Source organism: Paramormyrops kingsleyae, chromosome 2 (genome assembly GCF_048594095.1).
Source record: "Paramormyrops kingsleyae isolate MSU_618 chromosome 2, PKINGS_0.4, whole genome shotgun sequence".
In the NCBI taxonomy this organism is placed as follows: domain Eukaryota; kingdom Metazoa; phylum Chordata; class Actinopteri; order Osteoglossiformes; family Mormyridae; genus Paramormyrops; species Paramormyrops kingsleyae.
Window position 1 is genome coordinate 33,688,817 of NC_132798.1, and position 27,733 is coordinate 33,716,549.

The window sequence follows — 27,733 nt, forward strand, 5'->3', positions numbered from 1 at the left end:
TACCTTCAACGCAAATTACTATAAACACCTCGGAGGGGGTTCTAAAGACTAGACAAGAGCCACATTTATATACCGAAATTAGAGAGGGAAGAGGAAAAGTTATATGACCGCACTGATCTGTGTCCTGCTTCGTTGTTTGATTTATTTTTGTGTATTTATATTTATTTTTTCCAAATATAACTGGCAGCGCATTTAAACGGCAAAACTTTAACAAAAACGTTGTCCTCAATTCGCAACGGACTCTAAGAGATCACCTTACTCAATGTAAGGCAGAAAATTAATACAATCGGTAACACCCCCCCCCCCCCCCAAATAAAAGGATCGAAGCTAGAGATGGCATGTGGATGTACATTGATACGTCTTGGCTATGTTTACCCAAAAGTGAAATTTTAACGTTTCTCTTTTTGCTGTTAACACAGCCTAAAAGCATTTGGCAGTATACGCGTTTGGATCATCCGGTGTCATTATGCAACTAAATGGAAGCGCGGCGCTCACAGGGGAAGTGTGATAGGATTACTAAGTAGTTTTTGAAAGACCATCCGGATTCCTTGTCGTCGTACCATATGTTTGCATCGTAATATCAACTCGTACGAAGCAATTAACCTTAATGAGGTTTTGTTGTTAAAGTGCATCGGCAACAGAAATACAAGAGCTGCAACGGCCGCAATTTCTGGATTTGCGCTCCGTTTTCCTGAATGAGGCTGCTGCAGTTTTTCCCATCCACACGAAGAAAAAGATAAGAACATAAACCGGAGAAGAAGACGTACGTACCAAGAACGGGAGAACCTTTTATAAAAAAGTGGTGGAAAGTTGCGACCTGCCACCGAAAACGGTGATATATGAAGATCAAGATAGGGGTGATTGCTTGGGCTCGCAGAGATGCCGATGCACCCCGTGACCTCGACTTTAATGTACAGGGGGATTTGCACTATTCCAGACATCCTTTCCTACCGGACCCCCATTAATCTGCCGGAGGACGAGGTGGAGGGTAAGAAATGCACTTAAATACTGGTGTTTGGGGCAGCAACGCACAGGCATTCAAAATACAATGTGTTCAACTGCAGGCATAACTGTAAACGGGCTAATGTATCTCGAAGCGTTTCAGTCGAATAAAAGTACGGCTTCCTGCAACCGCTGGCTTGACATTTGGTAAGTGCTGAAGCTAAAGTTTCTTAACGGGTCGTGCGAAAGCCGTTAATGACAGAATGGGAAACTAAAAGCACTAGTGCACCTGTGCAAATAAAATAAAATAAAATAATAGACATGGAATTCAATTAAAAGTGAAAATGTACATTCATTAATTACTTTTTGTTTTACGGAGATGCACATTCTGAAATGTTATCCTGAAAATGCTGTAACAGTAAGATCAAGTATCTTAATTAAATAGTTGAAATTTGAAAAACTGTTTTAATAGGTGCATGTAACTGCGCTCAGATGTCCATATAACCCTGCATAAGGGTTAACTTGTAGGAATTATTTTCCAAATAATGTAATTTAGTGTGTGGTTTACTTTTGACAAATCATACCGCAATCCTTGTTTCTTCCAGGGCAGACGCAGATTTCTTAAGTTGCCTATGGGTATAAAATAATCATTATACAGAGAATAGTTGCGAGGCATAAAATGAGGCGTGAACCGTGATTTCAATATGAGTAATAATAATAAGCAGCTTATTAAAGTGCAGTGAAAGAAAAGGCTTTAAAACTGATAGCATTAAAATTATCTTTATTTTATCCAGCACAGAACAGAAACACTAGAAAGCACTAAACTGTCACGTCCTGCCCCCCATGTCCACCTGACCGTCCTGTCTCCTCCCTGGCGTGACCCTAACACACCTGTCACTTGTTTGTCTGACCTCTGGTTCCTAACCCTCGTATTAATCACTCCCAGCTGCCTCTCGTTACCTCCCTCGTTAGTCCTTCCCAGTCTTGTGTTCCCCAGTCCAGTCATTGACGTCAAACCCTCCTATTCCCTGTACCATTCCTAATTTCCAGTCCTCCTCATTTGAGCCCAGTTCACAGTCCAGTTCATTTCCATGCTCTGTTCCTTTATGTTCAGAATAAACCCCTTTTGTTTTGCTACAACTCCTGCCCTTGAGTCCTTCATGCCTGAAGTCATGACACAAACATTCCCTTCCTTGACTTTTTTGTGTATACATGAGTATTTGGTTATAGAATCGTGACATATTGTGACTCTTAACCTTGGGAATTAAAACGGGGAGATTTTATTACGTATATCATTCTGAAGCAGTCCGGTGGCAGAACATGTTATTCTTTGGAGCTGTTCATGTCCTTTACGCAAACTGTATGATTTTCTTAGAGTGTGATATTCAAGATTAGATGGATAATTCTGCTCACATTCCCATTTGCTAAAGAGGTAAAGTGAAAAAATGTTTGGACTTAGTCCTGGTGCTTTGATTAGTCAGGGAATAAAATTACTATTAGCTCCATTCAATCAGTTCTTATAGTTTCAATTGAGGGAAAAGAAAATAGGTTTAGGTTTCTTTTGCAAGAAATTAAGCAAACACTTAACTCTCCTGCGGGAGTTTAAATTAAAACGCTTCTATTGAGCAGTAGTGGGCTGTGGTGCAGAGGGACGGGGGGAGTGCTTTTTGAAGCTGGTAAATTGGATGCAGACACACCCAGTTTGTTGAAATGAGCCAGCACATCCACAGAATTATTTCGCCACCCCAGGAGCAGTAATCAAATATTTGTAAGGGTTGCACTGCTCATGAAACATTGGAAAAGCATGAATATACTCTCAGAACACACAAGTGTATCACCTTGATCACATTTAGCTTCAGATCAGTGTGAAAAATCAATCATGAGCATGATTTCAAGACCACTAAGGACACAGGTGCACACTCATTTTTTCAGGACCTCATTCTGATACAAAATACTATGAGTCAAGCCCCCCCCTCCCCCCCAGGAAGGGGGAGGAAATATCAGGATCCTATTATGGAAAGATATTACAAGACATCAGCAATGGCATACAACTTTAGTAGAACAGATTGCAGCAATGATGTACAGTGAATCTAATCTGTTATAGCTGAGAGAGAGAAGGAGAGAATAACACAGGAACGTTTAGGACTGTGTTCTGAAAAGGGTGCCCCCATGTGGCTGAAGCAGAGTGGTGCGGTGAGAGATATGATGCCATTGGCATGCTCCAGTTAGGATGCAAAGTCCCGTGATGCACACACATACACACGCGTGTGATGTCAGGTCTTGTGCCTGTCAGGCCTTTCCTCTGACAGGCTGGTCTCCCAGTACTCAGTGTTGACAGGAATAGGGCTGGTGACTGTGAGATACGCAAATGAGACAGCTGGGTTGTTCTCAAGTGCCAAGTAACCAAAGAGGAGCTTGTAGAACAAAGGGTTAGGTGAGCCGAATCAAGGCTGCTAAACTATACAATGAACTAAAGACAAACGTAAAACAAACAGGACCAATCCATACCATTAAGCCAAATGGAAGTAGCTGGGAGACCAGAAAGCCAGACCAGTACACCAGAAAGTCAGATCTGGAGATCAGAAATCCAGAGCAGCAAGCCAGCTAAGCTAAAAGTAGGTGAACTGACAAAAGACTTGTTCAGTAGAGTGAGCGTAACTTGTGAGCTGGATTCTAGAGCCGATGAGACATTGTTTATCCAAGTTTTGTTGTTACATATCAGCTGAAGTGAGGTTTGCTTGTCATATTTAGTCTTTGATTTCAGCTCTGCTGACCTGTTCATTCTTTTCTACAAAGGCATCTCTTCAGTATGTAAATCTATATACAATCATATCTAATATATAGGACATTTGAATGCAAAAGAAAGAACTTAAGACTAGAAATGATTGGTCTTATAGCATAAATGGCGCAGAGAAAATCCCTCTGGGAAGTTACCTTCGTTTCTATTCATTCGGCATCACAATGTGATCCTCTGTATGAATGATACCTCACATCCATTCAGTATATTCCCAGGCTCCTCTCAAGCACAGACATGTCACATTGTCCTGTATGTCCTCTTTTTTCTTTCTGCCCCATTCTTCCTGTGATGTGTCCCAGCCACTCCGTCTGTCGCTGCTTCCTGGAAACTCAGATGTCTCTAAATGGGATCCAGTTTGAGAGAGCAGGCATATGTCTATCAAGCATAACATTTGTAGCGGTTGTTGTCATGAGATTAAACTTTGGAGGATTTCTTCAGAGGAATGCTAATGTTGTCTCAATCTTCCTGATGCAGAACATGGCACAGGGGTGGGGAACACCCTGGATGGCAAGAGACCTTTATGTGACTCAGCTTTGACACCTATCCTTACTTCCTGGTCTATAAGACTTCATCCCACTGAATTAGATCTTGAGCCATTGTATGGTCCAACGCTTACAAAGAGTTATTCTGGCCAACAAATTTGTTTTGTGATCCTAGATAAAGAGGTTTCACTGGAAAATATAATTTTTCCCCAGGAACTGCAGCTATCTGACATCATGACGCACCAGATTTATTTATCACAGTTCTTGGTGATTCTTATCTGTTTATTCTTTAAAGTTTTAAGATACCTCCCTTTTCCTTCCTCTCTTCACAAATATTTGATTTTTCATTTGTGCTTTTAATAGGTCTGTTTAGAGTTACATTTCAGGCAAACTTTCTGAAAGACCTTTATCTAAAAATGTATTTTTGCTATTTCTGCCGATTTTGAGCTCTAATCAGTGGCTTATAAACTAGATGACATGTAGGAAATGACATGGACTGTAACGACTGACATCATGGCTTCACTGGAAAAGAAGCCCTCTGCAGTTCCTTTATATGATGTGCAGTGAATTAGGTTGGACCATAACAATGATCAGTGCTGTGAGCGTCCACGCAGCCACACGAGACAGCAGACCACATATTGGCAGAAACACTCATGAGATGAAAACTGCAACTGATGAAATGAACCAAAGAAAATGGGAAATCGGGAAGCCCAGACCAGCCGTCTTAATATATGTTTGTGGGCAGATGTTCCAGGCCTGTGTTTTGTTTGCTTTTTCTTGCCAAGTTGGCCGAGAGACTTGACAACAGAACTCCTCCGCTGATTAATTTGGTGGGATTTTCTGAATCAGTTCGAGTTTACTATTACAGTTGAGTGAAAGTCAACAACACTTAAAGCTTGCATAAAGGAAGTTTCTGGTTCGCATACTACAAGGTGGAGGATGTGGCAAGGAAAAGGAGCAAATTAAAGACAGTTAAAGGCCATGAAATCCTGCTGAGTTGGATTAATGCCGATGGAGCTAAAGAGGAATTAAATCAGAATCAGAGAGGAGGAGAAGGGGCTCTGTAAGGTTGGGGGGGGGGGGGGGTGTCCTGAATAAGCCACTTTGAACATTAGTTTATTAGTTATCATGTGTAATTATGATCACAATTTTAAAAATGCAGTATGTACATGTTGTATTGCCACTAAACTAAAAAATGTAAACATGCAAATGAAACGTAAAAATGTATCAAAACAACTTATCACTACTAGTAATATTCATGCTTATTTATTTGTAATGTCCCTGTAAAAATGCATTAAACATCAAGTTGTTCACAGATTGCTTCTTACATACATCTTACCTCTATGACAGTCTAGTTACTAAATGAAGTTTAGGCAGCAAAACCATAAGTGAAATAAATCATGATACAAAACATGGGAGAGAAATCAATGTTTCATTCAGGAAAATCTCACCCACTTGAGGAATGAATGTCTGGTCAGAGATACTAATGAAAACAGGAAAACATAATTTTTCGTACAAATCAGACCCTTTATTAAACTTGTCATTTTTAATCTTGTACTAAATTTTGGGACATTAAAACAAAGGTTGCACTCCGGCAAGGTGCAATTTGGACATAAGAGGGTGAAGCTCTGTCTATGTTTAAACCCTGATGCCAAGGTCCTATCTGTCTGATGTTGTTTTTACCACAGCAGCAATATTGTCTTATTCTCTTTCAGCATAAGAAACAGAAAAGAATATTGGTGACGCAAGGTTTCAGACTGTTTGGGGACATTGTGCTACTGTGTTCTGGAAATGGCTGTGTTTAGTTCACATTATGGTATTAGAGTTTTTCATGTAGCAGCCCCCCACATTACAGAATCTCAGCAACACAGAAATGCATTGGGGGGAGGTTCATAGGCACATGTTTTGCTTTTAGAGCAATTTGTATAAAAAAATATACATAATTTTCCAGAAAATTAAACAAGTAAGTGCAGTTAGGTTTTAATTTCTTCTTTCTATTATCAAATGGCTTCAGGCCTCTGTTAATTAGCCTGCTACAAATTAAAATGTTAGGAGACCATTGTCAAAAGTGCTTATGAAATGGAAGAACAAAAAATTATTTGTTGTACCCCGGCACAAAAAAATGGACAGTATGTTCGTTTCAGAGCCCTGTTCTAATGTGGGTTAACATGCTTTCAAGAACATACAACTGAAATTCATAAAAACAATATGACAAAAATGCACATGTGAGTATTGGTATGAATAAAATCATCATGCAAGTCAACTGAGCTATTTATTCTGATTGTTTTTTTTCAGGAAAAACTGCATTATTTATCATTAAAACATCATTAAATCAATACATCATTAAAGTACCTTTGGAAAATAACATAAAATATGAAACTAAAAGTCTAACTGCATTGAGGTTTTATAAATTTTAAATAATGCTAGGCTGAGAGATAGTCAGTGAAGGTCATGAGAAAGACCATATTTTACATAAACCTCATTTTAAAACGTCCTAAAATAGGAGTCGAGGTAGACCCTTAAGGAATCGCTTATTTAGGTTCCTGCAAGAGTCCTGTGGGAAATGGGATAGTAAATCTTGCATTTTCATTGTGATAATACTGCTTTTATCAACGAGAATTGAATAAAAAAATCAGGGGCTTATCACGAACTTTACGTTCTCCAGCCTGCTTGAAGATAATTTCACTGCAACTATAATATTATATTTGGCACTCACAAGTTATGTAAGCAGCTAATTTGCATCATATTTTACATTTTTATTGAACACATTGTTGCTGATCTAGATGTAGAATCTCAACCAACTACGTATCTCTATAGTAGACGGCCCTCCGCAGTTCTGCCTGTGGTGTCCCGTCTTCCTTCCCTGCTGCCGTACCATTGTTCATCCCGCCATCAGAAGTAGCACCAGCATCTGCCTGCCGTCACCTTCCTTCCGCATTGAAACACAAATCTTAAAATCTGGACAGTGTAAATTAGGATTTTGCCATCTTGCTCATTTGACTTTCTCTGCTGCCCCCTGGAGGATGGGCTCCCCCTTCGAGTCTGGTTCCTCCCAAGGTTTCTTCCTTCCAGGCAGATTTCCATTGCCGCTATCGCCTCTGGCTCACACACTGGGGGCTTTAGGCAGGGATAATGTAATGTTGTGAAAATGCGCTATGCAAATAAAATTGAATTGAATTGAATATACACTTCATTAAGCCCAAGTGGAAAATTCTGGAAAGGCGGCAAATTCAGTTAGGGTGTATATATTTAAAGATTGTATTGGCTGGTTTAATTTTTAGAACCGCAGCTCTACAAACCGCTATACCACCAATGCATAGTGAAAAAATATCAGAAAAGTGAAATGATTAGTTTGGAAATCAGAAGAGATCAATTCAGAAATGTGTCTGAAACTCTTCAACAGGTCATTAAGTCTGTGAGTGTTTTCAGTAAGTTCTCTTTTTAGTAACTGTCAGATAAGACATGTAATTAATTTTATGTAGGGAGAAGGAGCCGCAAAGCTGAAATTGGTCAGACGTTGTCCATTTAGGAAAACAATTTTTCTTTTTTCGTAAATACGTGCCTTTGTAATCAAATTGAAAAGCCAAGCATGGAATTTATAATGAGCGAATAAATAAGAGGCAGATATGAAAGAGAAGCCAGTGTTTTGGATATGAAAATTAAATTTCTTTCTGCCTCTAAAGTAATCTTGTCTCTAAATGGGAACGCGGCCATCGTATTGAGGAGTTATTTACTTTCACATTGTTAGCAAAATCAAGGAGTGCCGAATGATGCGGGTATTTAATTTCCCAGACAGAATTTTCAATCTCACGGCTTGATGGTGAAACGCCATACCTCACCTCTCCAGCAACTTTCATCATGAGGAGAAACCTAGAGAGTACAACTCATACATTTCACAGGTATTCATTAAATTTCAGCTGTGACCCAAGACGTGCGTAATGACGGGGTAGGCCTAGGCGTGGTTTTGAGAGTTGTAGGGTGTGAAAAAGGGGTATTGTTACATGCTGCAATGCAGTCAACCTGCCTACATTCCCCAGGAGACAATTAGCTAGGCTAACCCTAAAATTGTGCCGCTCTTTGAGTAGCTATTTATTATACTTATCTGCATTGCATAGAAGTCAGTGAACCATGTATCCTTTGACCTCATGATTATAAAGGACTCTGGAGTCTGGCAGAGAAAACCACTCATGTTGATCATTAACAAATCCATCTCTAGTTAGTTCCCTGTTGTCCCAGGATAACCTCGGTACTGATTTTCTGGAAAACAGATCCACTGTGAATTTACTACCAATTACCCCCAGTAGGGCACTCATGTATAATACTAGAATAACATCTTAATCATTTTCTGCTATGAATCAAAATACATGAATGATATTTGATGATTCTTTTTGGTCTGTGTAGTGCACTGGGAAATATATGCTGGACAAGGACTCAGATCAAATTCATTTTTGCTTGAAGACATGCATACGGTGAGGGACTGACAATGAATGACAGTGTTAGATCCTGTGCTCATCCTTTGATCCTGAGCGTGTGACTGCCTTCATTCCCAAGGCAGGCTCTGGGTTACTGCGACCCTAACTGAATAAGGAGTTATTGAAAACGGATAGATGGATGGCATCATGTGACCATGGCGACAAGCAAGACATTTAAACAAGAACATAAAGTTCATGTTACCAGCTTCTGCACCTTGAACCTAATGTGTTCGAGAAGAATGAGAGAGAGTGCTGGTCACCATGGTGTTCATCTGGGAATAACAGGCCTCAACTTCCTGTTACACATATGAGGAGAATCTGACAACAAGCCTGTAATATCAGGAACACAGAGGATCATTGGCAGTGATGATATCACGTAACAAACCTTGGGGAATGTCTTCTGGGGTGTACATATACAGTGGGCTGTGCCACTTCTTTCATAAATGTCACTCATAAATGTCACAGAGAGTGACAGAGGACACAGTTCCGTAATTGCAAGGTCTACAAAGATATAAAGGATTATGTATAATTGCTTGTGTTTTTTCTACTGGCATACAGGAATCGGGCCGTACTGTGAGTCTAGTTACAGCACAGTTTCAGCTCGCTTCAATTTTTCACTGCAGAAGGATCGGCTCAGTAAAAGTGTTGCTGGGTTTGGCGAACGACAGTGTCATAAAAGTGAAGAGTCCTTGTGGACTGTTCACATACTGTAGATCATGATTTACTATGTGCTAATTTCCTAATTTTCTAGCACATCTTGTGTAAATTTACATTACAAATCCATTCCTTTCAGTTGTTCTATAGTACTTTTTTAAGTAGGTGGTTGGAAATATTCAAGTTCTGAGATGGAAATGCACTTTGCGATGTTCGATAATTCTAATAATGAATAATATGCAAAATATGCCCTTTTTTCTTCAGAATATCTATGCACAAAACATGGACATCTCTGTGCGTTTCGACCAATCGGATGGTGCTGATGCAACCGGCTGGGTTTGGTCACGCTAGTAAGCAGGGCCTTGTCAGCATGAGTACAGCTTGGGTACGGCTCACATACACAATGGAAAACCCCCAGTTAATGATGTGGCTCGGCTCTGGTGGCAGTGGAAAAGCTCCACTGGACAGCAAAGAGTCACTGAATTGTTGTGATCACATAGTGTTTGAATGGCACTTGTGTGCCTTTGGGGAAGCATGTGTTTCGGGGGGTTGTGAGTCCATATCCCTGTCCAGAAGGTTACTGGATCAAAAAAGTCTCAAGGCAGGTAGAGAAGCCGTATTGTCGATGAGCCCTTAAATATAACCAGAAGGGATATGCAAAAATCTATGGCACAAATGGCTAATGAATCTATAAATTATAAATAAATTTTCAGCTGAATTTTTAAAGGGAGTTTTTACATTTACATTTTACATATTTAACAGACACTTTTGTCCAGAGTGACGTAGGTCCAGGACTGTGGTCAGACGGCCAGGCGCGATTCCTCCAGTGGAGTCCGTATCGAGGTCTGGCCACCAGGGATGGCACTAATTACCCCCGGCTGCCTCGGGGTGAAGTACTTCATCTCCCTGAATAAGTTATGCATGAAAGCCGGAGGAACAGATACGGCCTTGTAAGCCCAGGAGGGGTGCCGCTGAGTCACTCCTGCAGATTATGCAGCTGTACTAACAGGTGGTTTTAAGTTGCATTAACTAACTGTAAAATGACCATGTAATGACCATGAGGTCAAACATAAGGATACGATGTAGGCTGATAGGCTTGCAATAAATGATTGTAAATGTATTCCTTTTTTTTTTTACAAATGTATTTAGCTGAATCGGGCATGTGCAGTAGCTGTGGATGCTTGAACACCTCACCCTTTTGTCCTTGCATCCCCTGGGATAGAGGACTACAGTCACTTATACCCACACTTAAAAAAGTAATTTGATTGATTTGATTGTAATTATATAAAGGTTCAATGTAACTGCTTACTAATTGATTTGAATGTTAGCATTTAATCAAAAAATATATTGAATAAATAAATTTACTTGTATACTTGCGGTACTAATTAACTAATAGCTACAGTACCTAACTGTTCCCGGTTATTGAAGAAACACATATTTAAAGAAAGACAAATATTAATTAGGTTAATTTGTGTAGCTGTGGAATAAGCTTTATTTATTTCTCCGGGACCTGTTTTTATTTAGAAATGTGTGCACGAATATCAGCTAAGCTATGTCTATTGAACTATATTATGAGATTCTGAGAACAATTATGCTTTTTTTTAAAAAAAAAAACCTAAAAATCAGGCTTACAGCGTAATGGACACATAATCCATTTTAAACAAATTTAATCCTTGTCAAGTAGCCACACACACGAATGATGCACCAGCCCCCCACTCCGAGTAGCTGGTACACATCGGCAAAAACGAATAATGTCCACATCCCAGAGAGAAGCCCCCAGAATGCCTAGTGCACTTACTTTGCCAAGTAAGACCTGTGAGTTAATTAATTAAGAGTGATTCAAAAATTCCTCAGCCTCTTCTGCTGTCCTGCCTTTTTAAGTTCGTTAGCTTAAGTCCAAGCTAATAACTGGTGAAAAGCAGAACTTTCCAGGAAGAACGAAAAATGGACTGGAAAAATTGGTTTGCACACCATAAAGATGTTGATTTTGTCTCTTAACAATAATGGATAAGAAAGACATCATTTTGATGCAATTGCTTATATTACATACAGGATGGAATAAAAATTTTGCAAGAGGATATACAGTACAAGAATATACATGGTAAGCCATTCCGTAATATTATTATGCTTGTCTTTTTTTGGTCAGTCATGACCCCAAAACATTTTACAATATATACTTCTGAACATATGTATAATGCTGATTCACCGTGTGGCTGAGGACAGGCATTACATCAACGAATGAAGAAAGGACTCTCCGGAGATCTCGAAAAGGAGACGGATGCTAACTTAATAAGAAAGATTTCCACTGAGATATTATGGGAATTATTTTATCTCAGGGCAAATCGCGGTGGCTGCCTGAAAGCATCCTTTCAGGCTCCAAGTATCAGAGAAATATGTAGATTTTGAAAAATATAGTTCTGACATCAAATCCAGAAAAAAAAATTAGTTTAAAAAGTTTAATTTAGTATTTCACCAGTCCTCAAGATCAATTACATATTATTATTATTATTATTATTATTATGACTTGGTCAGATGTACTGGACCCAATACACAAAACACACAATAAATCAATTTTCAACCAAAATGTAAGGATGAATCCCACTAGGTAATGTCCTCAGAAAAGGGATAAATGGAAAAGAGGGATATGTCATCAGTCGGAAATGAAATGGTCAACAGATACCAAAATGTCCATCAAACCATCCCTCCAGGCATCCATTCATGTTCTGTACCCGCTTGTCCTATTCAGGGTCACGGGGTCCAGAACCTATTCTGGAGGCTATGGGCGCAACCCAGGATGGGACGCCAACACATCACCCCCCCCCCCCAACAATACAATACAATACAAAACAATACAACCTTAATATGTTTTTGGACTTTGTGGGGAATGTGATTCTTTTAAAAAACATTTACATATGGGAAAGAATTGATTCAAATTGGAAAGATCAGAAGACAATTAGGACATGTACCATTTTTTATTTAGAAGGAAAAACAAATGTTTAGTCTGATAACAAAATGAATAAAGCCTGGAAAGAAAAATATGTTATAATATAGTCAATGAAACATAAACAGACAGGTATACAGACACTCCTGTACTTACGAACGAGTTATGTTCTGAACGGCCGTTCCTAACTTTTATGCAAGTGCAAAGAACTAGGATGCTGGGAGTACGTACGCTACGGCCAGAAGGAGGAATTGGCGCGCAGAAAAAAATTATGACAGGAAACGGGAGCCCAATGAACACAATTTGGACTTAGTCCTCTTCGTTCATATGTCTGAACATTCGTAAGTTGCAAGTTCGTAAGTAGAGGAGCATCTGTACTTTATTGATGCTGTAGGAAATTCATTATAAATCACATGTGGCCCATCCTGGGATCAAACCTGAACCTAGATGCTATTAGTGTCATTGTTATTAGTGCTCTAACCAGCTGAACTAACTGCGAAAAACATAGCAGTGAAATGGAGAGACGGGGTCTGAAATGATCAATGAGTAAGGAGTGATGACCTTGAATATGGATGAAAAATACAGGAAGTGTGTGCCATTTATACAATGTTACGTGAGCACAGTTCCGGGTGTCAGTCATGAAGCAGCCTCTGGAGATGCTGGTGACGCTTCCAGCTCACGCTTCTTCTTGGTGATGCATCCAGCTCATGCTTCCTCCTGTTGATGCATCCAGCTCATGCTCTGAAGGTGTGGTACCTTCTGATTGGAAGTATGCCAACATAACACCCATTTTCAAAAAAGGGGATAGAAGTAATTTGTCAAACTATAGGCTAATCAGTCTAACTTGTGTAACTGGTAAAGTTATGGAGGCTATAATCAAAGAGAAAATGGTAGATTACCTGGACTCAAATAACATTTTGAGGGATAGCCAGCATGGATTTAGGAGAGGTAGATCCTGTTTAACAAATCTGTTGGAGTTTTTTGAGGAAGCTACTCAGGAAGTTGATGATAAGAAGGCCTATGATGTCATCTACTTAGATTTCCAAAAGGCTTTTGATGTTGTCCCCCACAAGAGGCTCTTACTTAAACTCAAAGCGACAGGTATTTTAGAAACTGTAGCGACCTGGATTGATAACTGTTTTAACAGATAGGAAGCACCGAGTAGTTATAAGAGGCTCAATGTCACAGTGGGCCTGCGTTCATAGTGGGGTACCGCAGGGTTCAATTTTAGGACCACTATTGTTCCTAATTTACATAAATGATATAGACACCAATATATACAGTAAACTGGTGAAATTTTCAGATGACACCAAGGTGGGTGGTGTAGCAGATACTGAACTAGCAGCTCAGCAGCTACAGCGGGATCTTGATTTAATTAGTGACTGGGCCGATACCTGGCAGATGAAATTTAACATAGACAAATGTAAGGTACTCCATGTAGGGAGCAGAAATATAAAGTACAGGTATTTTATGGGACCTACTGAAATAAAGGTAGCTGATTATGAGAAAGACCTTGGTGTGTATGTTGATGCTTCCATATGTCATTCTCGCCAGTGCGGGGAAGCAATAAAAAAGGCCAATAGGATGTTGGGGTATATCTCCAGGTGTGTGGAGTTTAAGTCAAGGGAGGTAATGCTAAGATTATACAATTCCTTGGTAGAATATTGTGTGCAGGTTTGGTCACCATATCTTAAAAAGGACATTGCGGCCTTAGAAAAGGTGCAGCGTAGGGCCACAAGAATGATTCCTGGTCTTAGAGGAATGTCATACGAGGAAAGGTTAGTTGAGCTAAATCTGTTCAGCCTCAAGCAAAGGAGACTGAGGGGGGACATGATCCAGGTCTATAAGATTCTAACAGGTTTGGATGCTGTTCAACCGAATAGTTACTTCAGCATTAGTTCAAATACAAGAACTCGTGGCCATAGGTGGAAATTAGCGGGAGAACATTTCAAACTGGATTTAAGGAAGCACTTCTTTACACAGCGTGTAGTCAGAGTATGGAATAGTCTTGCTGATAACATAGTGCAAGCTGAATCCTTGGGTTCCTTTAAATCAGAGCTAGATAAGATTTTAACAACTCTGAGCTATTAGTTAAGTTCTCCCCAAGCGAGCTCGATGGGCCGAATGGCCTCCTCTCATTTGTATAGTTCTTATGTTCTCATGCTTCCTCCTGGTGATGCATCCAGCTCATGCTTCCTCCTGGTATCGCTTCCAGCTCACGCATCCCCCTTATGACTCTTCCAAAGCCTAGTAATGGTTTTGTTACCACGGTATTAAAATCTGGCTGCTCATGGAGGTCAGCCTGCAATCACGGTTGTATGGAACATTTAAGAAGTATTTCTGCTTTAATAGTTTCCATGACAAAGAAGGCTGTGAAAGGCTGGGCCTGCAGAGCCCTGCTCCAGTGAGGCGTATCAAACATTAAACATATTAAATGTATCACAGACAGTTTAAGCCATTCTCTACCCTATTTAACACTGATCCTTTTGTGAGACACTTTCTTACTTAAAATCATCCTGACCCTAGTGATTGATATCTTGCTCGAATAGCCTATGGACTGGATATATGAGATTATTTCATCCCATTGAGAACAATGTTTTCTCACATTAGTCTCTCTGGTAAATGATTTAAACAGTGGACTACAAATAAAATCATCACTATAAACATTGTAAGCTAATTCAGTTTGATATATCAAGCGTATTGTTTTCTTATGGAAAGTTGCTCATTGACGGGTGTGTATCTGTTCTTCCTCGGAGAACATTTTAACTCTGACAATAAACAGATGGTTTACTTTGTTATTTGTTTTTCTTTCTTTTGATTGAGATGCCCCTGGGTCCATGCCTGTGCATTTCGCATATTTTTGTAATGATTTTTTTCTTGCTGTAAAAAGCTTTTTAATAACATTCTTCCTGTTAGAAAGTGATTACAGGGAGTAATCTTGTGTTCTATGTTACTGCAAAATGTCGTACAGGAAAATTACTTTATAGTGTTAATGCATCAAGCTTAAAAGGAAAACAAAGACACATTGTTTGTTAGTTTAAAGAATAAAATTGAAAATAAAAAACTAAGACTGTCATAAAGCTACAAAGGAAAGTAGAGTTTAAGCTTGATATATTTCTCTAGAAAGTCTAAAAATTTTCATATAATTTCTGAAACAATACTATATTCTGTAAGGTATATTGTTGCAGAAAAGGTCAGATTTGGTGTTTCAGCAAACATTAAAGTTACAAAGGGAACAATAACAAAATGATTCTGATACAAATTCATCCATAAAAGCCCACATAGTTCAGGAGCTGAACTTTGTGGCCAAGTCCTATTTAAGAAGCAGTTTCATATCTCTCCTGAAAGTGTGTCTTTGACTTAAAGAAACATGTACTTTTGATGTCACCTTTTAAAGTCAAATTCATCTATATGGAGGGTTTATACAACAGAATATTGATAGCTACTTAAAAAGAGTTTCTTACTGAAAAGAGTGGTACAAGTCGAACTTCAAACTGTTGCCTTGGGGAGTTTTAATTTTGCTGGTCGCAGCAGGAGAATCGGGGTCTGGCATGAGCCTAATCAAGCCCTTTTTATGCTGAATATGCAAAGTTCCACCTTCTTGTTTTCAGACCACAGAGCCGTTCAGATGTTGGAAACTTCCTGAAGACACTAGCTAGGAAGAGCTACAGTAATTTGATTGGATGCATTCTGGCAGGTCATACTGGTGGCTGATAATTGAATACAGTGTAGAACCAGGATCAGAGGCCGGTCGTGAAACCACTGGAGTGGAAATAAAGCCTTTGACTGCTTTGTTTTATTGGGTTGTCTTGTTTGTTGGCATTAATAAGATCAAATGGTTGATAGGAAGTGACACAGAAGCTCTCTGCTGAACGATTAAACCAGAAACACAGGCACATAATTCCCACTTTTTGCTTCATGCTTTTATGACATGTTTAAGCCATTTTGGGTTTTTATTCTAATTCATATGTAAATTAAAATTTTCACAGTGTAGGTGGAAGACCAGATGCAATTACTGGAGATATTCTTTGAAATGATGGAAATATTCAAACTGGTTTCCAGTGCTGTCTGGCAAAGTGCAAATCTGGATGCACTAAGCCCCGTTTGAACATTACTTTAAACGGTTCCATCGTGTTACAATCCAAATGGGGAGGTGTGGGGGGCAGGGGGGGGTGTTCAGATAAGGTAGTAAGTCCAAAGTTTTGTTTACAACCCTGGTTTGAAGGGGAAAAAGATAAATCAGCATTTAGAAAAACCATATAAATATGGATTAATGGAATCAGAGCCTATTAATTTTCCACAAGCCCTGTGGGATTTTGTACATCAATTTCTAAATAAGCAGATATGCATGGAATAACATGCTCGATCCATATATTTTCAGGCACAGTTCCTGGATGCCTTGTAACCTTTGTTTAAGTAATTTGTCTTTTTAAAACAAGTTTCTTTAGAGTAGGATTTGAAACACACCATTATTTGCATTATAGGAACACACCATTACATCTGAACCATGCATTCTCCATCAGTCCGCTCAGTGCAATGTTTAGGAAAATGGTATATTTAGGATAGAGAAAAACATACTAACTAACTTTGTCAGGGAAAATGACCTCAGCTCAAATGAAAAAGGACATTGAACAAATCAGGAAACTTCATTGAGGTCAAACGGAAACACTCCACGGTTGAAGGAAAAAAGAAGAAATGTGAAATTGTTTTAATATACAACAGTGTTTTACTGAAACCCTATTAAATATCATTAGGCTTCTGCTGGGAATATTGCATTAGTGTGGAGACATATTTCCACATTATTCACCCGAGTTCAGAAGAGCATAAATGAGGGCATTAGTAACTGCAAAAGGATACTGATCTGGCATGTAACACATTCTAAAGAGTTAGCAGAGAAATTACATTTATTTGCCAAACTGATCCAGTACAACACACAAATTTGATTCTCTTATACAGCTATGTATTTTACTCAAATGATTTAGGTTACTTGCCTGTGTCCTTAACACCACCTGCTGTACTGTATTACACATAACTCCACAGCAATTTAAAACAATATTAATTTGGCAGTAATTGGTACCTGTTTGGCTGGAGCAGTAACATTTTATACTAAAGAGTTGCAATCACCAGTAAAAGTGACTTTAAATCCTGTAGTGGTCAGGGTTAGCTAATAAAGACTGTCTTGTCCTGCTTTTATGCCAAATACACCGATTGTTAAGCCAGTGCTGCCGATTCAGCAGCTCATGGGTGCAGACTGGGCAGCAGGTGGTCATCGAAAGCTTACTGTAGTGTGAAAAGGATATGATCTGGGCGGTATAAATACTCAATAACTCAGACTTTTACTATCAATAAAGAGTCCAGCCAGGGCTGTCAGAAAAGCTTCATCGACTCCAGCAAGCATGGCTGTAGGAATGTGCCTCTGCCCAGCCTGAGTAAATTATGTGCATTATGGCGTTCTGAAATCCCACCTCTCTTTAAACCGATGTTCTCCCCAGTGGCTCCAGGAATTAATGGAGAGCTCCACTATGACGTATCTACAGTACAGAAAGTGGGTGACTGTGACTGCCATCGACCACAGGACACGGTACTAAATTATGGTTCTTTAACACATGCGACCGTCTTTAAATAAAAATCAATTAGTGTCAATTTGCTGCAGCGGGACTGGACCGGAATGACATCCTTCCGAATTAAGTTAATCGTGGCTGACATGGCTGTAGTCACTCTGGATGCATGTGGGAAATAAATGACGAATTAAAAAATAGCTGCTGTGATATTAAAGGCGGCCGTTGAATAGAATAACAACAACATGTTTATTCAGAAGGATGTCTGCAGCACTATTGTGCTACAAATTTTACAATCAGATGACTGCAGATAATTGTGCATTGGCAAGAATTTTCTGTTTACTCAACACAAGTGCTTCAGTTTCATATGACAGATTTAGAGAAATACACATTATAATATAGCTGCACGAATTCCAGCGTTAATATGGATTATGCAGGCGCTCCTTCCTTCTTAGGGTAATAAGTGTTACAAGTGTAATGTCTGGCAATCTAAGCAGGTGCAAATGTTTTGCATCCAGGTTTGTGTTAAAAGCAAAAGTGAATTAACAGAAATCAAAGACAGGGATCCGCAAGAGATACCTTTCAAACAGGCACTTGAGTCACAGCTGTGATCAATATTACTGTCATAACTCAGTACTAGGCCCTATTAGACTTTGCAGACTTTGAAAATCTCGACTGAATTCATGAATGTTTGTCGACAAACATGCTCATCTTTGTCCTTGTATTCTCGCCTGTGTTTTGTCCAACATGCCAAGTGGTGGATGTATTAAAAGGGTAAGACGAGGATAGAATTAGGAACACTAAAATTGTTCTTTTTTTCTTTGTCTGTGCTGTACAACCTAGTATTTCTAAAAAGTAACACTTTGACTGTGGAGCGTTGATATTCACCGCAGTGTATTTCAGGTAGCCTACTTTCAAGTTCAATGTATTCAGTAATCCCCGGGCATGCCGAAACTTTGGGCTGCTCTGCTACTTTGAATGATAAATGATGAAAGATTTCTCACAATGCCCTGTATGCGAAACATTCTTTGTAGCTTTGTTTGTTTTGTTATTACTATTTTTATTGTTATTATGGCTGTTGGTGCGATACAATGAGCCTGCCCCCGTCACTGGACCAGCTATGGCACTCCTGTCATCTGTATGGACATCGGCTCCCCAGTCCCGCCCCTCTGTCTGTCTCTATGCTATTTCACTGATAAATGGTAGCAGATTTATTTCATCCTGGAAACAGTTAGCTGTAAAGCCATATTTCTAAAACCAAAAGCTGTCTGTATAGTATATTACAATGCACCATGATTTCCCAACCCATTGCCCAGATTTTTGTTTCTCTGTCTCCCCCTGGCTCACAATAATATTTTCGTAATGCTTTACATTAACTGCACCTTCATAATGCATTCATAGAACATTCATGAGCAGCATGTAAGCATACTTTAATAACTTTAATATACATTAATAACAATCTTTATATGATTATGTTTGTTATCATATAATGTTTGCTATTAATGTATATTAAAGCTTTTGAGGTATGTTATGTCCCGCGAGACTTAAAAACCCAACAAAAGAGAATAGACAACAATAGGTAGAATGGAAGCAACTATATACTTTAATCCAAAGGTTACTTCAGTATGAAAAAAATGAAAGAACATTTAGCCTTATACCGTGCAGGCAGTTGAGTTTGAAAATTTAGAACGCTTAACTTAATTGGTTACATCACTGGTTATTTGAAAACTTATAATGCATTACATTTCGAGAAATATGAAACATTGTCGCGAGTTTAGATCAATTTTTTTCCCCATGAGCAAACAGGTACGAATCCATCACTGAGGCTTTCAAAGGAAGATAAAATAGTACCTTTTAAAGCTGCGTTTGCAATTGATTCATTCTGCATCAAACTAAAAAATCGATACCGAAAGTCTTAATATGTATACATAGTCCGAGATAAAAGGGCATTTTCAGAAAGATTTATCACCCGAGCCGATATGTGGCTTTGCTCCATATTTTATGATTAACCATTTGACATTATGACTTGACAAGTGGAAAATTGCGGATGACTGAACGATTATCTACAATGCATATAAATGATTCAATCTGTCCGGCAGCTACGAATATGGTTCCAAAACTTTTTAGGACAGGAAGTTCATGTCTGCAATATTCTTGCTGAAAAAGCATTTTTACTGCAACTCTATCATTTCTAAAGTTAAATGTTTCTCTTTTTCAGCCGTTCTGTCTTGCTAAATAGAAAAAAATGACGATTTCTTCAACTGCATTTATTGATAAGTTTGTAAAGTTTATAGAGTATGTTGGAGCACGGCGTCTCCACCGGGTCCGTGGATGAGAAGAGATTCACAGCTGACACGGGGAGAAGTTGCAAATCACCGGTTTATTCTCTTGACTGATTATAATCAGGGAGCGACCATCTGACATACATTCAGCATGTACAGGAGGAGGCTCTGCCATATGTATCAGCTGTATCCCTTTTAAAGCCCTTTGGGCATCTCCCCCCCTCTCTCGGTGCCTTCTGTCTACGTGACAACCACATGTTTGACATTTACTCTAGTTAGTCGGTTAGTACTTGTCCTTGTGGAAGGCTACAGATACGTAAGGGCCGCTGACGTTTTCTGTCGCTCCCTCTATCGGACCCGATTAGGTAACCTTGCCTTGCCGGCACCAGTCAGTTCTCGTTTCAGTTAACTGCATTTTTTAGAATGAACCCCCCCCCCCCTTTTCATCATGCCCTGCTTTAAGCTATATTCTCCTTTTCCTCTATTCATTGTATCTTCTTTATAATTCTATTGAATCCCACAAGTACTAAGCGACAGAAACAGATATGCTGTAACAGTTTATTGAGGATAAATTATTCACTAGTTTTATGTTTATTAAACAAAACATGTTAAAGTGTAGGCTATATGACACAAAGCCTGCTTCATTATATGACTGGGGGTATAAAATGCACCCATGATCCACAGAGATCCGAGAGGCCTTCAAAGTATTCGACCGCGATGGGAACGGCTTCATCTCCAAGCAGGAGCTGGGCATGGCCATGCGCTCCCTGGGATACATGCCCAACGAGGTGGAGCTGGAGGTCATCATCCAGAGGCTGGACATGGACGGTGAGGCGGCGTGCGGCACCCGAGAAAAAAGGTGTAAAAGTTTAATCTGCAAAGCAGGCCTGCCTGATCTCTGCTGCTACTCTGTGACTCTGATAAATGTGAGCCCGCAGAAACTGGAAAGCAGGGATATTCCGCGATGTTACAAGAGAGCATTTTCTCGCCATTATGTTAGCACAGAAAGAGCGAGCTAGTAAACATCACATCAAGGACGTTTTGTAGGTTTATCAAACAACAATTTCGAATGAAGCTTTTTTCCCCCCACAAAGCACATTTCTATTCAAATGCCAGTTTCTGTAATAATAACATTAATCTTATTAACATATTAATACAGAATATAACACTGTAGGCCTATTATTTCGTAACATGTACCAGGGTTTTCAACCATTCTTTCACCAGGAAGCACCAAATTAAAATAGGCCACAGCTAAGAACCCCATAGCAATGTGTAATCACATAAGTAATTAAGAACTAAGGATTTCGGAAAGGGTGTGTGTGTGTGTGTGTGTGTGTGTTAATAATATAAAATTCATCAGTTGTCTGTGGACCCAAAGGGGCTGGCGGACCTCCGGTTCACATACACTCTTATCAATATTTGAACTGCAACAAAGTTTGTATATAATTACCATTTCATTAATTACATTACGATTTCATGGGACTATTTTGGATGCAATTAACGTTTATCGGTATGACACAAAGTAATATATTAGGTAGACAATAATTAAGGTTTTATTGATGCTGTTCTTATTTACAGTAGACCTTGTGAATAATTTGTTCAAAGTGAGGCAGATAACTACCAATTCCTCTGATCGTGTAGGGGACGGCCAGGTGGATTTCGAGGAATTCGTCACCTTGCTCGGACCAAAGCTGTCGGCGGCCGGCATGCCGGACAAGTTTCACGGAACAGATTTCGACTCGGTGTTTTGGAAGGTGATACTTATAACCGATCATTCTTTTCTTTAACGAAATAAGTTCATGCAGTCAGTCCAGTTCAATACATCATCAATGATGCGCAAAACAGGAATTAAAGGTAAAAAGCTTAATTGCAGCCACATCAGTTCACAAAATCTCTTTGTTCAGTCAGTATTGAAGCGATGCCTTGCTACATTCACGGTGCATCACCTCTATTTTAAATCATTCTGATCCTCCGGGGATATGGCAAGAAATTGCAATGAAGATGAACCGAAGGTACCAGATGTCCTAACGGCAAAGAAAGGAAACGGGGAATTCCCGAGTGTCCCGTCTTGCTCATTTTGAATGACAGCTCTAGAGACCACAGAGCATAACCAGTACCGTTATGCCTTAAGCAGAGAACCGCGTAAGTTTAATAATGCAAAGTGACATAGATTGTTATTTATAAAACATCAGCTGTAATAGAGTATATGATAATAACAGCAATTCTTCACTTAAGGAGATTTGCCAAGACGCAAACAGCCGTTTCGTTTATGAGAAAATCTCAAAGAAACGCTACGGTGAGGTTTTCAAAAAATGTTAAAGAAGAATGTATTACATTATTCATAAGATACTTCATAGCAGTGAGAAAGTATGATCTTATTCAGTTTATAAGATCAGAGCTGTATAACATCAGATATCAGACCCTAGTCTGTTTTACACTAAAGTGTGCTTTAAGGTGAATTACTTGTACAAATAAAAAGGACATTAGAGAATGTGATATTCAAACCATGACAACAATTCAAAGGCTAATGGCTAAGCACACTCCAAACATTAAGTGAGAACTATTCCATGGAGGACAAACACCAGACCTAAGCTCTCCAGTCTGGATGGCAAATAGAACCAATAACACAGGAAGAGGAGGACAAATTTATTTAGCTACGGGCTGTTGAAAGAGCAGAAGCCAGTCCCTTCTCCCCCCCTCAGTGTGACATGCAGAAGCTGACTGTGGAGGAGCTGAAGAGGCTGCTTTACGACACCTTCTGCGATCACCTGTCTATGAAAGACATCGAGAACATCATCATGACTGAGGAGAACCACATCAAGAACCCAGAGCAGTGTCAGGTGGATATCGACAGTAAGAGGCCGCAGTTTAACACGGATCTTCCATTCAACCACCATCCATCGTCCAGTTGCTTATCCTGCTCAGGATCATGGGCGGGAGGGGGGGGGGGATCCCAGGCAGTTCAGGGCTGGGGTACAGCGGGGGCAGGATGGCAGTCCATTAGAGAGAGAGGATACCTGGCCAAACAGGAGGAAATACACACACACACACACACAACACAGAAAAAGTCCCAGCAGACATAGCAATTACAATTTAAGTACAATTTCAAGATTGTTTCAGATGGGTTTTGGACAGAATGTCTGGTCTGTTGTTTGGCATTAGAATCAGCTGAGAGCAGCTGATAAGGTCAACCAGAGTTTCACACGAGGGCAAAGACATACAGGTATCCCCACCTCACACTCTTCTGGTTTGAATGTTATTTATGGCACCAAGGAACCATCTTCTAAAGTATGTGCAGGTCTGAAGCACCAGTCAACATGCTGAATATAAGACAAGAAAGACAACACATGCTGATTACAGATAAATATTTAATTGCACATTTGAAATCTGTATAGATGGCCTTCTACCAACAATTACCTCAGGGAGGTCTCATGATTAAAATGTTCTACCAAAAAAAGACATTAAATTTAAAGCTGCAAAAAATAAATATTGTGAATGCTTCAATAAATCATTTCTTATGCGGTTTCACAACCCCCGTGAAATTTTTCCCTTTTCCTGCGAGCTTCCTGAAGCTTCAGGCAGGATGGAATATCGACTGTGTCCCAGACCTGGTTATTAATGTCTAATTGTGCTTCTATTCTGGCTTTTGTCTCTGGATTACTAACAAGGTGGACCTGTTCCAAAGATTCAAAGGTTAATTATTTGCAATTAACAACCTATTAATGGGAGTTAGTTAGTGGTTGATTTACACAAACACTTTGCACACCCTCACCAGGAAAGACAAACATCTGTAAGAAAACTTGGAAGCGAGTGCAAAGTTTATAGCGTTATCTCATCAACATCTTATAAATGTGTGGAGTGTTTTATTATTTTATAAATATTGCTTTGCCTCTCATTAAAGAGTGGTGCACATGCACCTCGTATTGGCCTTATGTAAGGAAGTGGTGAAGAGCAGAACTGCTTTTTAGCCCTCATACCCATCTGCTCTCTCCCTTTTCCTGTCTCGCTCTCTCCAGCCAGCCCAACGCAGCAGGTCAAGCAGACCTGTGTGCGAAAGAGCCTGATCTGCGCCTTTGCCATCGCCTTCATCATCAGCGTCATGCTCATTGCGGCCAATCAGGTCCTGCGCAGTGGCATGAAGTAAGAGCCTCATCGGGCTCCACCTATCTCCACCGGACTGACACAGACCACACCCACCTCCCCTCCTTAACCAATAACCCCCAAGCAGATAATAATCATCGTTTTCCAAAATTTACGCACAGGGACTGCCGTCCACTGGAAACTCAGCAGGCAAAAATGGGCTGAAGCTGGTCTTGCGATAGAGACCAATACTTATGCATGAAGAGCATGTATTTACATCACCAAAAAAAAAATCAAAGTTATGATTATAAATATGATTATTAGCACATGTATGAGTGACTGTGTAAAAGCCAACTGTAACTTATTTATGATCAGCTGTGGCCAGTGTCATCCAGGGCTGGTCGGGGTTTGACGTCTCTGGTGATTGGGGTTTTAGCAAAGAGAAGGGCTGTTTAGGAAAATACTGCAGCTTTGTAATTAATGTTCTGGAAGATTCCCCCACTACTGACCGCTCCCTCATCAGACTTGGTGCCCCACAATTATACTCTGTCGTCTGGGGCATTTGCAACTCATTAATAATTCATTATAAATAGCTACCAAAAAAATGTAATTGAGTAAGCGGCAATCGCTTTCATTATTTCATGGATCGCTGCTTCAGAAACATCGGATATTAAAACACACACACACACACACACACACACACAGGTTTGTAATTATAACTTTATAGGGACTCTCCATTCATTTCTATGGGGAAAACTCTAATCCCAACGTGACGATGTTAACCCTTACTCAGCCCTAACCTGAACCATAAGTAACCAATCAAAATATGATACTTTTGGCATTTTTTGTTTTTTGATTGCATTCACAGACCTATGTCGGGACCTGAAAAATGGTCCCCACAATGACAAAATAACAGATTTTTATTACATTGTGGAGAATATTTGGTCCACACAATGTAATATAAAAATGATCCACACACATACACACACACACACACACACACACACACACACCACACCAGTGAAATATGTCAGATAGTCAAGCCATGGTAGTTCAGAGTGAGGCTGTATGGGTCCCACGGTGTATGAATGACCAGACTTGCAGAGATGTCCCTCATCTGAACATTTCAGGCAACAAAAACCTGACACACAAGTGTGATGGAGGAGCTTTACTGTGGAGTCGGGATTCGACGCGTAAAGCAATATTGTGAAATTCCTCTTGTTTGAGCTGTGCTATCTGGGAAGTTCTGTTTTTTGTGAGTAAGGCGGTCAGTAGCCTTAGGGCCATGATCTCTCTGAACAGCAAACATCCGCGATATTAAAACACTGAAGGAACAAAACAGAATGACACTCCATAATTCCATTCCCGTGTTTCTCCAAGAAAATTCAGCAGGCATATACTGTAAGACACTTGTAAGTTCCTATGATAATTTTTTTTTTTTTTTAAGCTGTAGGTTTATTATGGCAATAGCTTGAGGGCAGTCATTATGGTTTTTAGAGTTAATGTTCTCATTTGAGTAAACAAGGAAGCCAAGTTTTACAAAGCTTCGAGCAACACTATGTCCTCCCAAGGTGACCAGTCCTTATCAAGCTAGCCTGCATCTAATTACCCATGAGTCTATGCACGCATATATGCATCTTCGATGCACCAATGACCTATTGCAATAGAATCTGTACACTGTTTATACCTGCTTGTAGTAAACCTTTTATTAACAGAGACGGCCAGGATGTACCTGGATCTGGTGAAAAAGGGGCCTTTAACAGGGAGAATGTCAATCTTGCTGACTGATTGCTTAGAGTGCGGAAATGGAAGGCAAATCTTGCCTGGCTGGAATGATGATTACTGGAGCGAATGACAAAGACACAGATAATTTACTACAAATGAACGCAGGAGAATTGGATATTTCCACTTGTGTTATGCATCAATCCCAGGAGGCTGAATCTCTGTGTTCTCATTTAGTGTAATGTGCATGTTTTTTGGCGTTTCCAGCCCCCCTTTCCCAGCCAGCCTGTTATTAAAATGTGCTACTTCAGCTGGAACAACTTTTTTGTCAGAGTATGTTCCCTCACAATGGCGGCACTTCCTGTTTGAGAAGGAAGTCCTCACATTTCTATTTAGAAAGGCATCAGGCGAGGACAAGGAAAGTTGAGATGTCTAAAATAACATTTTCCATTCACCAAGATGCCACATTTTTAAGTTTACAGTATTGTTCATTTTACAAAGAGTATAAAATTCAGCAGTATGCCATAGCATGGCATTCATTAATGCATCACCACAGGTCTTTAAAATGATACACAGAATCTCTCCAAAGGTACAGTATGTACTAAACAAACAAACAAATAAATAAATGGTGCGGTAGGTGTAATAATACAAAAACTGGATTTTTAAAAAAATATTTTGTTTATTTTTATTTTATCATTTATATAAATGTACTGTGTTGCAAAAATCAAGTTATTATGGTTCAACACCATTGAACTGTCTTTCATTTTAAGTATATTTTATTGTATCATAATAATTTTGATTTTGACAGAAACAATATTTTTTATATATATATGCTTTTGTAATCACTGATGTTAAAGGTTGGGTAGTAGTTATATTATGAGGTAATAATGAAGGATTGCAGGGTGTTTGAAGGCTGTTCTTGTTGAGTTATGGACCTTAATTCTTAATTCCCCTTTAATTCCCACTCTTCTAATACAAGTATTTTCCCATAAATTGTGTGAAGTATTGGAAAAAAATGATGAATATGTTAATTAATCAAGCAGTCCTTGTGATCTACTGGTCAAATTATTCCTGCTCTTGTATCCTTTTAATGCACGTGTCTGGATCTCACACCAAAATGTTTTGTATAATAATGTTAGAAACATCTTGTAAACAACAAACAACAAAAAAAATTACAAAACAATTCTAGCTCTCTTCCAGTTCAGAATGTGTGTGGGATGATATTGCTTATAAATAAAGGGAACCAAAAGAACATTCTGAATGTAATTAACACTAAAACATCAAAGTGTCTGACCTCCTAAAATTTTCATTCGATTTACTAGTCTAATTTGAATAAAATATGTTTCATGGTTCCCTAAATACTGAACTTGGTCGCTGAAGCAGTTCTGTCCTTGTTAACTTCCTTCTGTAACTCAAAACTCTGGTTCTGCAAGCTCGGGCATCTATAGGGCAGAGGTCAAGTGGCAGAATGAATCATTAAGCCTGTTGGTGTGGGAGCACCAGGATTTCCCCACACTGACATGAGGTGGAGGTCCCATTTACTGATTCAGCTCCAAAGCAATAGAAAAAAATCTGCAGCCGCATTCAGCTTTATCGGAACGATTTCTGGATATATTTATTTTTGTGTCACTGGATTCGTTTTACTATGTGCTAGATTAGTACCCAGTTGACTGAACTGAGAGGCGACATCATTAAGGCGAACACCGCATGCCAAGCAAACACACTCAGATGGGTGCCTGTTGAATGATACCTAAGCTGTTCCTGTTCCAGAGCACACTCAGAAATGGAAGGATGAAGGCAGAT

At 39.5% G+C, this 27,733-nt stretch overlaps 1 protein-coding gene across 2 annotated transcripts; it reads left to right on the forward strand.

Moving 5' to 3' along the window:
* The first annotated feature begins 334 nt into the window (after nucleotides 1-334).
* On the forward strand, nucleotides 335-27,218 carry cabp7a (calcium binding protein 7a). 2 transcript variants are annotated; one of them, XM_023828970.2, is made up of 5 exons: nucleotides 335-988; nucleotides 20,813-20,956; nucleotides 21,770-21,882; nucleotides 22,831-22,981; nucleotides 24,145-27,218. In XM_023828970.2, the coding sequence occupies exons 1-5, from the start codon at nucleotides 880-882 to the stop codon at nucleotides 24,270-24,272; spliced, it is 645 nt and encodes a 214-aa protein (XP_023684738.1). In that variant the 5' UTR covers nucleotides 335-879; the 3' UTR covers nucleotides 24,273-27,218. The 2 variants fall into 2 exon arrangements, with proteins under 2 accessions (XP_023684738.1, XP_023684739.1); XM_023828971.2 differs by having other exon boundaries at nucleotides 22,831-22,968.
* Nucleotides 27,219-27,733: the final 515 nt, after the last annotated feature.